Source organism: Nerophis lumbriciformis, linkage group LG29 (genome assembly GCF_033978685.3).
Source record: "Nerophis lumbriciformis linkage group LG29, RoL_Nlum_v2.1, whole genome shotgun sequence".
NCBI classification, from domain to species: domain Eukaryota; kingdom Metazoa; phylum Chordata; class Actinopteri; order Syngnathiformes; family Syngnathidae; genus Nerophis; species Nerophis lumbriciformis.
In genome coordinates, this window is record NC_084576.2 from 25530001 (window position 1) to 25545000 (window position 15000).

Here is a 15000-nt window from a genome sequence, read left to right on the forward strand (position 1 = left end):
CTGTGTTATACCATTATTCCACTGTTGTATTATTGCACTAGTGCATTATTGCAATATTACATTGTCACATTTTATTATTAAATTTTTGCACTATTGTTATATTGCACTTTTGTATCATAGCATCATTGTATTATTGCAATGCTGCATCATAGCATTATTGTATTATTGCACAATTGTATGATAGCATTATTGTATTTTTGCACTATTGTATTATTGCTTTTTATTGTATTATAGCATTATTGCACTATTGGATTATTGCATTAACACTATTGCACTGTTATAATATTGCAGTATTGCACTATTGTATTATGACAGTATTGTATTTTTGCACTATTGTATTATAACATTATTGCAATATTGCACTATTCTATTATTGCACTATTTTATTATTGCAGTATTGCACTATTGTATTATGGCATTATTGCATTATTTTATTATTGAACTATTGTATTATTGCATTATGTTATTATTGATTGCCTTACTGTACTATTGCATTATTGTAATATAGTACAGCATTACTGTAATGTACAGCATTATTGTACAGCATTATTGTATTATTGCTAGCTGTATTACTGTACAGTATTGCTTGTTGTATTATTGGACGGTATTATTGTAGTATTGCTTGTTGTATCATTGTACAGTATTATCGTATGATTGCATATTGTATTGTACAGAATTATTGTATTATTGCATATTGTATCATTGTACAGTAGCATTGTATTATTGCATATTTTCTTATTGTACAGCATTATTGTATTATCGCATATTGTCTTGTTGTACAGCATTATTGTATTATCGCATATTGTCTTGTTGTACAGCATTATTGTATTATCGCATATTGTCTTATTGTACAGCATTATTGTATTATCGCATATTGTCTTATTGTACAGAATGATTGTATTATCGCATATTGTATTATCACATGTTGTCTTATTGTACAGTATTATTGTATTATCACATATTGTCATATTGTACAGTATTATCGCATATCGTGTTATTGTACAGCATTATTGTATTATCGCATATTGTATTATTGTACAGTATTATTGTATTATCGCATATTGTCTTATTGTACAGCGCTACTGTATTATCGCATATTGTATTATTGCACAGTATTATTGTATTATGGCATATTGTCTTATTTTACAGCATTATTGTATTATCGCATATTGTCTTGTTGTACAGAAATATTGTATTATCGCATATTGTATTATCACATATTGTCTTATTGTCCAGTATTGTTGTACTATCGCATATTGTCTTATTGTACAGCATTATTGTATTATCGCATATTGTCTTATTGCACAGCATTATTGTATTATCGCATATTGTCTTATTGTACAGTATTATTGTATTATCACATATTGTCTTATTGTACAGCATTATTGTATTATCGCATATTGTATTATTGTACGGTATTATTGTATTATCGCATATTGTATTATTGTACAGTATTATTGTATTATCGCATATTGTCTTCTTGTACAGCATTATTGTACACTGTTATTGTATTATCGCATATTGTATTATTGCACAGTATTATTGTATTATCGCATATTGTCTTCTTGTACAGCATTATTGTACAGTGTTATTGTATTATCGCATATTGTATTATTGCACAGTATTATTGTATTATCGCATATTGTCTTCTTGTACAGCACTATTGTACAGTGTTATTGTATTATCACATGTTGTATTATTGTACAGTATTATCACATATTGTACAGCATTATTGTATTATCGCATATTGTCTTATTGTACAGCATTATTGTATTATCACATGTTGTCTTATTGTACAGCATTATTGTATTATCGCATATTGTATTATTGTACGGTATTATCGCATATTGTATTACTGTACAGTATTATTGTATTATCGCATATTGTCTTATTGTACAGCATTATTGTACAGTGTTATTGTATTATCGCATATTGTATTATTGCACAGTGTTATTGTATTATCGCATATTGTCTTCTTGTACAGCACTATTGTACAGTGTTATTGTATTATCACATATTGTATTATTGCACAGTATTATCGCATATTGTATTATTGTACAGTATTATTGTATTATCGCATATTGTATCATTGTACAGCATCATTGTATTATTTCACATTGTAAGATTGTATAGTGTTGTTGTGTTATGTGAAAAGAAGTTAGTGTTGTTATTCCCAGAGTGGAGGAAACATTTCCCGGGCGGACCAACCACAGACTTTGTGTTCCTGGGACATCATTCAGCAGGACTCAACTGAACAATTATTGTTGGAACAATGAACTGCTAATCATATTCATAAGTACATTCTTATTTTTATTCCTATTTTTATTCATACCTACATTCATATTTATATTCATCATCATATTGATATTGATATTCATATTGATAGTTACATCCATATTTATTTGCATATTTATGGTAATATTTGCATTCATGAGAGTGAAGTGGGAAGAAGTGTGATGTGAGTTTGAGTGTTTGTGGCACAAAGTGTGGAGCAAGTTGGAAAGAAAAGACAACAGCTGCACGTAAAAAGGCGAGAGCGTAGCGAGTCACTGCCAGAAAAAGGCGGGAAAAGTTGATGGTAGCTAACAATGCAGCTGTTCTTCCTTTCTCATACAACATGGACGCCAGCTGTCATCCGCAGCTCACTCCTTCATCCGCCACTCACGCCTCTCAAGCGACACACGAATCAACCCGTGAATGCATGAATCAAACAATGAGCGCATGAACACGTGATCACGTGAATGAAAAGTCAACATATGAGTGAATGAACGTATGAATGAACAAATGTAGGAATGAACAATGTACAAATGATTGAACGTATGAATGAACTTATGAGTGAACGAATGAAGGAACGTAAAAATGAATGATGTATAAATGAACATATGAATAAATGTATGAATAAATGTATGAATAAATGAATGAATTAAGGAATTATTGTATGAATGAAAATATGGACACATATTTAATAATAGGTAATAGGTAATTACTTAAATGTGTCATTCAACAATTAATATTGGAATTAAATGAATGCATGCAATGTGCCATTAATTAATTTAAAATATACATCATTATTTAAATCGAATCAAATAAATGCATTTGTTATATAAATGTATCATTGAATAATTGAATGTATATTTTGTTAAATGAATTAAATGTGTAAATAATAAAAAATAAAAATTGTAAATAAATGCATCATTAATTAAATTATGAAAAATGGTGTGATTAATCTGCATAAATACATGATTAATGCAATTTTTTTTTTTTTACTTTTTTTTTTTGATAGCCCTAAAAATTATAATTATTCAATTGAATGATGTCATGATTTGATTGTTTTATTATTTATTTATTTTGCAATTGTATTAATGGTTTATTCAAACAATTATTGTGTGTCGGCACTTCATGAATTCATTTCGTCCGTCAAAGTCGGCCATCAAAGTCAGTGGGCGGGTCCTAACACCTGATTGGTCAACAGTTGTCCATAATGTTGGCGTGAAAGTGCGTCAATAACTCCACAGCTGTATGTGCTCTGACACTACTTATTTATATATAATACATCGTTAAATATGAAAAACCTGTTTGTAAAGAGCAGTCATTGGAGGAGATTCCTGTTAGCCCCGCCCACTGACTTTGATGGCAGATCTGACATATTTATGAAATAATTAAATATTAAATAATTAACTAAAATATATTAAAAAAAAATAATCTTGAAATAAATAAGTAAAAAATAGTACATATTTAAATAATGAAATAAATAGTTAAATAAATAATTTATACACTGGATTAATTATTTAAATGCATTTCACTCCGTACCTGCACCCCACACACACACACTTCCTGTCGGCGTGTTACCTGAAGGAGGCGTCCGTCTGCGGTGCCCAGGAAGGCGACGGCACGTCCGTGTACGGGCACCACGTTGATGGAGGTGACCAAGGTGTTGGTGAGATGTTTGTGCCAGTACTCCAACCTCTGCACGAACTGTGTCACCTGCAGACGGTACTTGCCCTCCTTGCCCTCATGGATGCCCTCGTGCGGGTCGCAGTCGTCTGACGAGCTCTACAAACATCAATATGATGAACATTAGAAGCACGATGAACATGATGAACACAAACATAAGATGAACATGATAAACATGATGAACACGATGAACACGATGAACATGATAAACATGATGAACATGATAAACACGATGAACACGATGAACACGATGAACATGATAAACATGATGAACACAATGAACAGGATGAACACAATCAAGGACCAGTATCACTTACACAAACCAGCTTCTATTATCTATGTGGGACTTATTTTTGTCATTATCTACAACTTTTTGTTTTAATAGCCTTCAAAGAAAAATAAATCATAAGCTTGCTTGTAAAACAAAAACATTTTATTGGTGAATGTTCGACCCTGGAACAGATTCAATCATCCATCCAGCCATCCAGCCATCCATTTTCTACCGCTTATTCCCTTCGGGGTCGCGGGGGGTGCTGGAGCCTATCTCAGCTACAATCGGGCGGAAGGCGGGGTACACCCTGGACAAGTCGCCACCTCATCGCAGGGCCAACACAGATAGACAGACAACATTCACACTCACATTCACACACTAGGGCCAATTTTTTAGTGTTGCCAATCAACCTATCCCCAGGTGCATGTCTTTGGAGGTGGGAGGAAGCCGGAGTACCTGGAGGGAACCCACGCAGTCACAGGGAGAACATGCAAACTCCACACAGAAAGATCCCGAGCCCGGGATTGAACCCAAGACTACTCAGGACCTTCGTATTGTGAGGCAGATGCACTAACCCCTCTTCCACCGTGCTGGGTCGGTCAGTCAGTCCGGAAAATTGCAAAAACTTTGAATGTGTCCCCAAGTGGAGTCACAAAAAGCGCTACAACGAAACTGGCACGCAAGGACCCACCCAGGAAAGGAAGACCAAGAGTCACCTCTGCTTCTGAGGATAAGTTCATCAGAGTCACCAGCCTCAGAAATCGCAGGTTAACAGCAGCTCAGATCAGAGACCAGATGAATGCCAAACAGAGTTCTAACAGCAGACCTATCTCTAGAACAACTGTTAATAGGAGACTGCACAAATCGAATAGCTGCTAGGAAACCAGATTCAATCAATCAAAGTTTATTTATACAGCCTTAATCACAAATGTCTCAAACGGCTGCACAAGCCACAACAACGTCCTAAGACCAGATCCCACATCAGGGCAAGAACAAAGTCAACCCAATGGGAGCGCAGATGTACGCACTGCATCCTGTCAGTAAGGTAGGAGTTAAACCAAGAAAAGGCTCAGTCTGACATACCAATACGTGTTTTGATAGGTGCTAATATAATGTTATGATCGACGGTATCGAAAGCAAGTAGCAGCAACATGGATGACGCATCAGCATCCATAGTTAGCAATAGATCATTAGTCAATTTTTAGAGGGCTGTCTCCGTAGAATGGTTTTCCCTGAAACCGGACTGAAAGGGTTCACAGAGATTGTTAGACGCGAAGTGTTCATTTAGCTGCTGTGCAACAATTTTTTCAAGGATTTTAGAGTTAAAGGAGAGGTGCTACACCGCTCCTTGATAAGTTTCCCAGGAAGTGGGTCAAGTAAACATGTTGTTTGTTTTGTCCCATTTACAAGTCGCAGGAGTTCCTCTCTTCAAAAAGAGAGATATTTGAGGGCAATATCCGTCGTACATACATTTGTATCTGTGTTAATAGAACCCAGTTGGAGCTGTGACGCATTGTCTTTAATCTCCTTTCTAATGATTCAGTTTTCTTATTAGAGAAATTCATAAAGTCATCCGCCGAGTGGCTCGGTTGGTAGAGCGGCTGTGCCAGCAACCTGAGGGTTACCGGTTCGATCCTTAGCTTCCGGTTTCTGAGTCACGTCCGTTGTGTCCTTGAGCAAGACACTTGACTTTTGCTCCTGATGGGTCGTGGTTAGGGCCTTGCATGGCAGCTCCAGCCATCACTGTGTAAATGTGGAAATTGTGTCAAAGCTCTTTGAGAACCTTGAAGGTAGAAAAGCTATACAAGTACAACCATTAATTTAATTATGGCTGGTTTAGTAAGCTGTATGTTGCGGGTGATAAAGTCTCCTATGACTAAGTAAGTAAGTAAGTAAGTAAATGTTATTTATAAAGTGCTTTTCACAGATAAAATGACAAAGCGCTGTACAAAACATAGGTGAAGTAAAACAACAATTCAAATAAAAACAACAGGGGCAACACCATAAAAGGATACAAAGTGGACAAAAATGTATAATTAAAAGGTGCATTAACTAAAAGCTTTACTAAAAAGAGAAGTTTTTCAAATGTTTCTTAAAAGTTCAACACAGTCAAGATCACGGAGAGACAGGTACAAATTGTTCCAGAGTCTGGGAGATATAGCCTGGAATGCCAGGTCTCCACGGATTTTAAAACAAGTTTTTGGGATCTTTAGAAGACCCTGGCCTGAAGACCGGAGGCTGCGCCCTGAAGAGTAGGGGCATAACAAGTCAGTGATGTACTGAGGGGACCCACCATGCAACGCATGGAATGTCAGGACTAAAATCTTAAACTCAATGCGGAATTTAACTAGAAGCCAATGAAGACTGGATAGAACGGGGGCGTGATATGGGCTGTTCTGGGTGCACCAGTCAAAAGTCTGGCAGCCGCATTTTGTACAGTCTGAAGTCTCTGTAGCGTTGACTTGTTGAAGAGAGTGAAAAGAGAATTGCAATAGTCAATACGAGACGAAATGAACGTGTGAATGATCATTTCGAGATCCAACTTTGACAACAAATTTCTCACTTTAGAAATATTTCTGAGATGATAAAAACAGTTTTTGGTCAGTTGACGACAGAGACCCTCCAAAGACATGGACTGATCCAACACAACCCCAAGGTTTCTGAGGCTCATTTTAACAGATGCACCAAGAGCACCAAGGGAGTTCTTGATCAGGGGGATCTTTTTATCGGCAGCAATTATCAGACTTTCCGTTTTGTTAGAATTTATCTGGAGGAAATTTGAGGACAACCAGTTTTTAATACAGGATACGCACTCAAAGAACTTAGATAAAAAGTGTAACTCTGAATCATTGAAGGAGCACAACAGTTGAATATCATCTGCATAGAAGTGATAAGAAACATTTTAAAAACTACTGATCAACCTCCCAAGCGGCATCAGATACACCAAAAATAAAACAGGTGTGTAGTCCGGTAGACTTGGGTGAAGGACTAGCCATCAATCCATCCATTTGCTAAGCAGCCTTAGCAGAGAAGCCCAGACTTCCCTCTCCCAAGCCACTTCGTCCAGCTCCTCCCGGGGGATCCCGAGGCGTTCCCAGGCCAGCCGGGAGACATAGTCTTCCCAACGTGTCCTGGGTCTTCCCCTTGGCCTCCTGCCGGTCGGACGTGCCCCAAACACCTCCCTAGGGAGGCGTTCGGGTGGCATCCTGAGCAGATGCCTGAACCACCTCATCTGGCTCCTCTCGATGTGGAGGAGCAGCGGCTTTACTCTGAGTTCCTACCGGATGACAGAGCTTGTCACCCTATCTCTAAGGGAGAGACCCGGCACCCGGCGGAGGAAACTTATTTCGGCCACTTGTACCCGTGATCTTGTCCTTTCGGTCATAACCCAAAGCTCATGACCATAGGTGAGGATGGGACTAGCTAAAGGGCTACATCTATTATGGGTCTAAACCAGCTCACCGTAGCTTGTAGGCCGCTTAGGGCTGCTACAAACTGGGATAGTTAGCTCGTCAGAGCCATGAGGAGCAGGAGGCCATACTCTCGTTTCTTTCACCGAGTCCAGCTTATCTTAGATTAATTCTACATCACTTCAAGCATCCATCATTCAAAAGCAACCGGGTCCTTCCGTGCTCTTCAGTACACTTTTTAACTGCTTTGACCTGCGCCAACTCGGCATTTAGAGGCTTAAAGCTGGAGCCCATCCCAGCGGACTTCTGGCGCAGAAAGGTAAATCAGTAGGAGTCTTGTTATTGTTTGATCGTTGGCGAGGCGAGAAGAGAGCGTGTTTTTAAGGGCGCCGTGATATCGGCTTTCATTCGTGTGGGCGGTATCGCAGCTAAGCCCCCTCAGCTCGTCTTTCATCAGGCGACGCTCGTAATGGAGCCGTGGTCTTGATAGTGCCCCCCCCCCCGCGGGCCGAGCGCAGCCACTCGGAGCGAAGGATCCTGGGAACACTTTCATGCTAACTTACATTCCAGCAGGGCAACTTGTGTTGTTGTTGTTGCACGTGTGTGTGTGTGTGTGTGTGTGTGTGTGTTCGTTCTGGCAATGCTTACTTAATGGGGACATCGCTCTGTTTACACAGTCACCTTTAGGGGACCTCTGACGGTATGGGGACAAAAAAACAGGTCCCCTAAAGGGAATCCTTTTTAAATGATGGTCAGATCCATTCTGAAGATGCCTAAGCTTTGGCCCATAAAACATGTAGGGTTAGGGTTAGGGCAGTGGTTCTTAACCTGGGTTCGATCGAACCCTAGGGGTTCGGTGAGTCGGCCTCAGGGGTTCGGCAGAGCCTCCGCCGCTGAGGTCAAGATCAATCAATCAATCAATGTTTATTTATATAGCCCTAAATCACAAATGTCTCAAAGGGCTGCACAAGCCACGACGGCATCCTCGGTTCAGAGCCCACAAAAGGGCAAGGAAAAACTCACAACCCAGTGGGATGTCAATGTGAATGACTATGAGAATAGTGGATCTAACATAACAGTGTGAAAGTCCAGTCCATAGTGGATCTAACATAATAGTGAACGTCCAGTCCATAGTGGATCTAACATAATAGTGTGAAAGTCCAGTCCATAGTGGATCTAACATAATAGTGAGAGTCCAGTCCATAGTGGATCTAACATAATAGTGTGAAAGTCCAGTCCATAGTTGATCTAACATAATAGTGAGAGTCCAGTCCATAGTGGATCTAACATAATAGTGAAAGTCCAGTCCATAGTGGATCTAACATAATAGTGAACGTCCAGTCCATAGTGGATCTAACATAATAGTGAACGTCCAGTCCATAGTGGATCTAACATAATAGTGTGAAAGTCCAGTCCATAGTGGATCTAACATAATAGTGAGAGTCCAGTCCATAGTGGATCTAACATAATAGTGTGAAAGTCCAGTCCATAGTGGATCTAACATAATAGTGAGAGTCCAGTCCATAGTGGATCTAACATAATAGTGTGAAAGTCCAGTCCATAGTGGGTCTAACATAATAGTGAGAGTCCAGTCCATAGTGGATCTAACATAATAGTGTGAAAGTCCAGTCCATAGTGGATCTAACATAATAGTGAACGTCCAGTCCATAGTGGATCTAACATAATAGTGTGAAAGTCCAGTCCATAGTGGATCTAACATAATAGTGAGAGTCCAGTCCATAGTGGATCTAACATAATAGTGTGAAAGTCCAGTCCATAGTTGATCTAACATAATAGTGAGAGTCCAGTCCATAGTGGATCTAACATAATAGTGAAAGTCCAGTCCATAGTGGATCTAACATAATAGTGTGAGAGTCCAGTCCATAGTGGATCTAACATAATAGTGAGAGTCCAGTCCATAGTGGATCTAACATAATAGTGAGAGTCCAGTCCATAGTGGATCCAACATAATAAATGATAAATAATAAATGATAAATGGGTTGTACTTGTATATCGCTTTTCTACCTTCAAGGTACTCAAAGCGCTTTGACACTACTTCCACATTTACCCATTCACACACACATTCACACACTGATGGAGGGAGCTGCCATGCAAGGCGCTAACCAGCACCCATCAGGAGCAAGGGTGAAGTGTCTTGCTCAGGACACAACGGACATGACGAGGTTGGTACTAGGTGGGGATTGAACCAGGGACCGTCGGGTTGCGCACGGCCACTCTCCCACTGCGCCACGCCGTCCCATAATAATAATAGTGAAAGTCCAGTCCATAGTGGATCTAACATAATAGTGAGAGTCCAGTCCATAGTGGATCTAACATAATATTGTGAGAGTCCAGTCCATAGTTGATCTAACATAATAGTGTGAGAGTCCAGTCCATAGTGGATCTAACATGATAGTGTGAAAGTCCAGTCCATAGTGGATCTAACATAATAGTGAGAGTCCAGTCCATAGTGGATCCAACATAATAGTGTGAGAGTCCAGTCCATAGTGGATCTAACATAATAGTGTGAGAGTCCAGTCCATAGTGGATCTAACATAATAGTGAGAGTCCAGTCCATAGTGGATCTAACATAATAGTGAGAGTCCAGTCCATAGTGGATCTAACATAATATTGTGAGAGTCCAGTCCATAGTTGATCTAACATAATAGTGTGAGAGTCCAGTCCATAGTGGATCTAACATAATAGTGAGAAAGTCCAGTCCATAGTGGATCTAACATAATAGTGAGAGTCCAGTCCATAGTGGATCTAACATAATAGTGTGAGAGTCCAGTCCATAGTGGATCTAACATAATAGTGTGAGAGTCCAGTCCATAGTGGATCTAACATAATAGTGAGAGTCCAGTCCATAGTGGATCTAACATAATAGTGAGAGTCCAGTCCATAGTGGATCTAACATAATAGTGTGAAAGTCCAGTCCATAGTGGATCTAACATAATAGTGAGAGTCCAGTCCATAGTGGATCTAACATAATAGTGAGAGTCCAGTCCATAGTGGGGCCAGCAGGAGACTATCCCGAGTGGAGACAGGTCAGCAGCGCAGAGACGTCCCCCACTGATGCACAGGCGAGCGGTCCACCCCGGGTCCCGACTCTGGACAGCCAGCACTTCATCCATGGCAAGACACACCCGACTCGTGGTGTAAATAACGGCGTATTATGGGTACCCCCAAACAATGTTCCCTCTAATTTTCCATCTGATTTGCAGGTGTGTCATTTCTAGTGAGTTCATTCATGTGTTGGCTTTGTTCTTTGAACAAGGTGATGTTCATGCACGGTTCATTTTGTGCACCAGTGAAAAAACATATACATTTGTTTTGAATCTGAAAAAATAAAAAATAAAAAAATTTCACTAAAGAAGGGTTCGGTGAATGCGCATATGAAACTGGTGGGGTTCGGTACCTCCAACAAGGTTACGAACCACTGGGTTAGGGTACTCTAACCCTAACCCCAGTAAGAATGATCAGCACATTTCTTCATCAATCCAGAGATTTAAAGACGTATACCTCATTTTTTTATGCCTCCACAACCTGTAGAAAGGGTGGTCCCCACAAGTCATGATCAAGAACTTGGTCCCCATTCTAAATGATAACCAGTATGTGTGTGTGTGTGTGTTTGTTTGTGTGTGTGTGTGTAGTCCATTTGCGCTAATCATTAATGTTTGGATGACATCATCGCCCACCTTCATCTTCTTTAATAGCAAAGCCATATCTCGCTGACCTGTGACCAAAGGCTTCAGCCCGCAGGTCAAAGGTCATCAAGTCATTATTTTGGGCCGCTTCGGCTTTGAAGACGGACAGGGGGGGGGGGGGCTCATAAAAAGGCGGGCGTAGGAGGAAGCCGGCGAGCGTGCGGACGCTTCAGCGCCTTCAGGGATTCAGACAACGTGACTCTGAGGCGGCACGTTGATCAAATGCCCCCCCACCAGATCTATGTTATCGTCACAATTTCATATTTGACACAAACGCTGCACTTCCTCCTCGCCAACCAGAACACAACAGAACAAATACCCAGAACCCCTTGCAGCACTAACTCTACCTACCAATAACTAACTCGACCCCCTACCAATAACCCCGCCCACCTCAACCTCCTCACTGTGAACCCACACCAAACAAGAATGACAAACACATTTCGGGAGAACATCCACACCGTAACACAACATAAACAAAACAGAACAAATACCCAGAAACCCTTGCAGCACTAACTCTTCCGGGACGCTACCCCGTACCCCGCCCACCTCCTCAACCTCCTCAACCTCCTCATGCTCTCTCAGGGAGAGCATGTCCCAAATTCCAAGCTGCTGTTTTGAGGCATGTTAATAAAAATTACGCACTTTGTGACTTCAATAATAAATATGGCAGTGCCATGTTGGCATTTTTTTTCCATAACTTGAGTTGATTTATTTTTGGGAAAACCTTGTTACATTGTTTAATGCATCCAGCGGGGCATCACAACAAAATTAGGCATAATAATGTGTCAATTCCACGACTGTATATATCGGTATCGGTTGATATCGGAATCGGTAGTTAAGAGTTGGACAATATCGGAATATCGGCAAAAAAGCCATTAACGGACATCTCGAGTTAGAATGCATAATAAAATAAAAACATTTGTGTCCCAGTCTAACATGAGGATTGTGAATGATAGGCACAAAAAAAGAGCAGTCCCCCCTTAAAGTGTTAGGTTATTTATTGACACATTCTAATAAAAATAGACTTTGGTAATGGCAAAAAATATATTAATTGACCAACCATTTCTAATAGTCCTTATACAGAAACTATAAGGCTAAATTAATTACTGCAGTTATTGATGAAGCCCATTAAGCCATACAATATGATTTATTTTGGAAAACCTTGTTACATTGTTTAATGCATCCAGCGGGGCATCACAACAAAATTAGGCATAATAATGTGTTAATTCCACGACTGTATATATCGGTATCAGTTGATATCGGAATCGGTAATTAAGAGTTGGACAATATCGGAATATCGCATATCGGCTAAAAAGCCATTATCGGACATCTCTAGTATAAAACAAACTATTTAATATTGCTTATATGCAAGTATTACAACTGTATAAAATAGAGATGTCCGATAAGATCGGACTGCCGATATTATCGGCCGATAAATGCTTTAAAATGTAATATCGGAAATTATCAGTATCTGTTTCAAAAAGTAAAATGTATGACTTTTTAAAACGCTGCTGTGTACACGGACGTAGGGAGAAGTACAGAGCGCCAATAAACCTTAAAGGCGCTGCCTTTGCGTGCCGGCCCAGTCACATAATATCTACGGCTTTTCACACACACAAGTGAATGCAACGCATACTTCATCAACAGCCATACAGGTCACACTGAGGGTGGCCGTATAAACAACTTTAACACTGTTACAAATATGCGCCACACTGTGAACCCACACCAAACAAGAATGACAAACACATTTCGGGAGAACATCTGCACCGTAACACAACATAAACACAACAGAAGAAATACCCAGAACCCCTTGCAGCACTAACTCTTCCGGAACGCTACAATATACACCCCCCGCTGCCCTCTACCAATAACCCCGCCCACCTCAACCTCCTCATGCTCTCTCAGGGAGAGCATGTCCCAAATTCCAAGCTGCTGTTTTGAGGCATGTTAAAAAAAAATGCACTTTGTGACTTCAATAATAAATATGGCAGTGCCATGTTGGCATTTTTTTCCATAATTTGAGTTGATTTATTTTGGAAAATCTTGTTACATTGTTTAATGCATCCAGCACAACAAAATTAGGCATAATAATGTGTTAATTCCACGACTGTATATATCGGTATCGGTTGATATCGGAATCGGTAGTTAAGAGTTGGACAATATCGGAATATCGGCAAAAAAGCCATTATCGGACATCTCTAGTTACGACTATGTTTTTAGCCGTAAGCGGTAAAAGCCACCTGGCCAGTGAACACCATGCGACACTAATGGAGGAAAAAAGCCGACATTAAAGCAGAAATCTCACATTTCTTTCACCTTCCTCCAAGGTTGACGTTCAGTCGGCGAGCGGGTGCTGAAGCGGCGGCGGCGTCACCGCGGGGCGCCCACGTGCGACACCCAACACCTCCATTGTGAGGAACACAACAGCGAGGGCATCAGGTTTCACTTTCACGGGGCTCCCCGGGCCCCCGGCCCCTGCACTGAAAGACGATCCCCCATCTTTGGTGTCGGACCACGACTGAGGCCCGCGGGACAAACCTAAACCTGGGACCGGACCAACTCGGAACACAAATGTCATATATTGCCAGAATAATCTGGAGGCGTTCAACCAAAATAAACGCAGGTCACTGGAACCAGCGACCTTTGACCTCATTTGTGCTCCGGCGAGCTTTAGCACGTGTGTGACGCCGCTGCGAAGACGACAACAAGACACGTTGGGCCGCAACCCAACCCGCGGAGCTCCTGCGCGCATTTGTCGCTACGTGCTTGTGCGTGCGCACGTGCGAGAGCGTGCATGGTCGGCGTGCCCAGAGAAGGCGACAAGGAGACAATGGCGCTGGCGGGGCAGCTGGCACCACGCGCAGGTGACCCGACAGTGGCGCTAACGTGCGCACAACAAGGACTCGCACTTACCCTCGAAGTTTTTTAACCTTTAGAACAGGGGTGCCCAGACTCTTCCACCGAGGGGCCACACACTGACAAATCAAAGGATGCGGCGGCCATTTGTGGGTTTTTTCTCCTTCAAAATCAGTGCGACGTATATTTTTTTTGTTGCTGAAGAATTACAAAATGCAATTTCAGCAGGAATGTTGTGTGAATACTGAAGAGCCAAAGCCCAATTGAAATGCTAACAGTTAGCATGCTGGCCAGATAGCAACAAGAAACAAAAAATATGCGAAATGAGTTACAAAAAAAGCTAGCATGGTAACAGTACTATGCTATGTATATATATATATATATATATATATATATATATATATATATATATATATATATATATATATATATATATATATATATATATATATATGTATATATACCGTATTTTTCGGAGTATAAGTCGCACCGGCCGAAAATGCATAATAAAGAAGGAAAAAACATATATAAGTCGCACTGGAGTATAAGTCGCACCGGCCGAAAATGCATAACAAAGAAGGAAAAAAACATATATAAGTCGCACTGGAGTATAAGCCGCACCGGCCGAAAATGCATAATGAAGAAGGGAAAAAAACATATATAAGTTGCACTGGAGTATAAGTCGCACCGGCCGAAAATGCATAACAAAGAAGAAAAAATAAAAACATATATAAGTCGCACTGGAGTAAAAGGCGCACCGGCCGAAAATGCATAACAAAGAAGGAAAAAAACATATATAAGT

The 15000-nt window shown here is 40.4% G+C and overlaps 1 protein-coding gene across 1 annotated transcript in view; it reads right to left on the minus strand.

Annotated features, from left to right (window-relative positions):
• The window catches only part of met (MET proto-oncogene, receptor tyrosine kinase), a 123594-nt gene that overhangs the window by 56479 nt on the left and 52115 nt on the right, over nucleotides 1-15000 (minus strand). The window contains exon 3 of the mRNA XM_061924633.2: nucleotides 3850-4053. Within this exon, the coding sequence (XP_061780617.1) occupies nucleotides 3850-4053 (204 nt within the window). The remainder of the gene's footprint in view (nucleotides 1-3849; nucleotides 4054-15000) is intronic.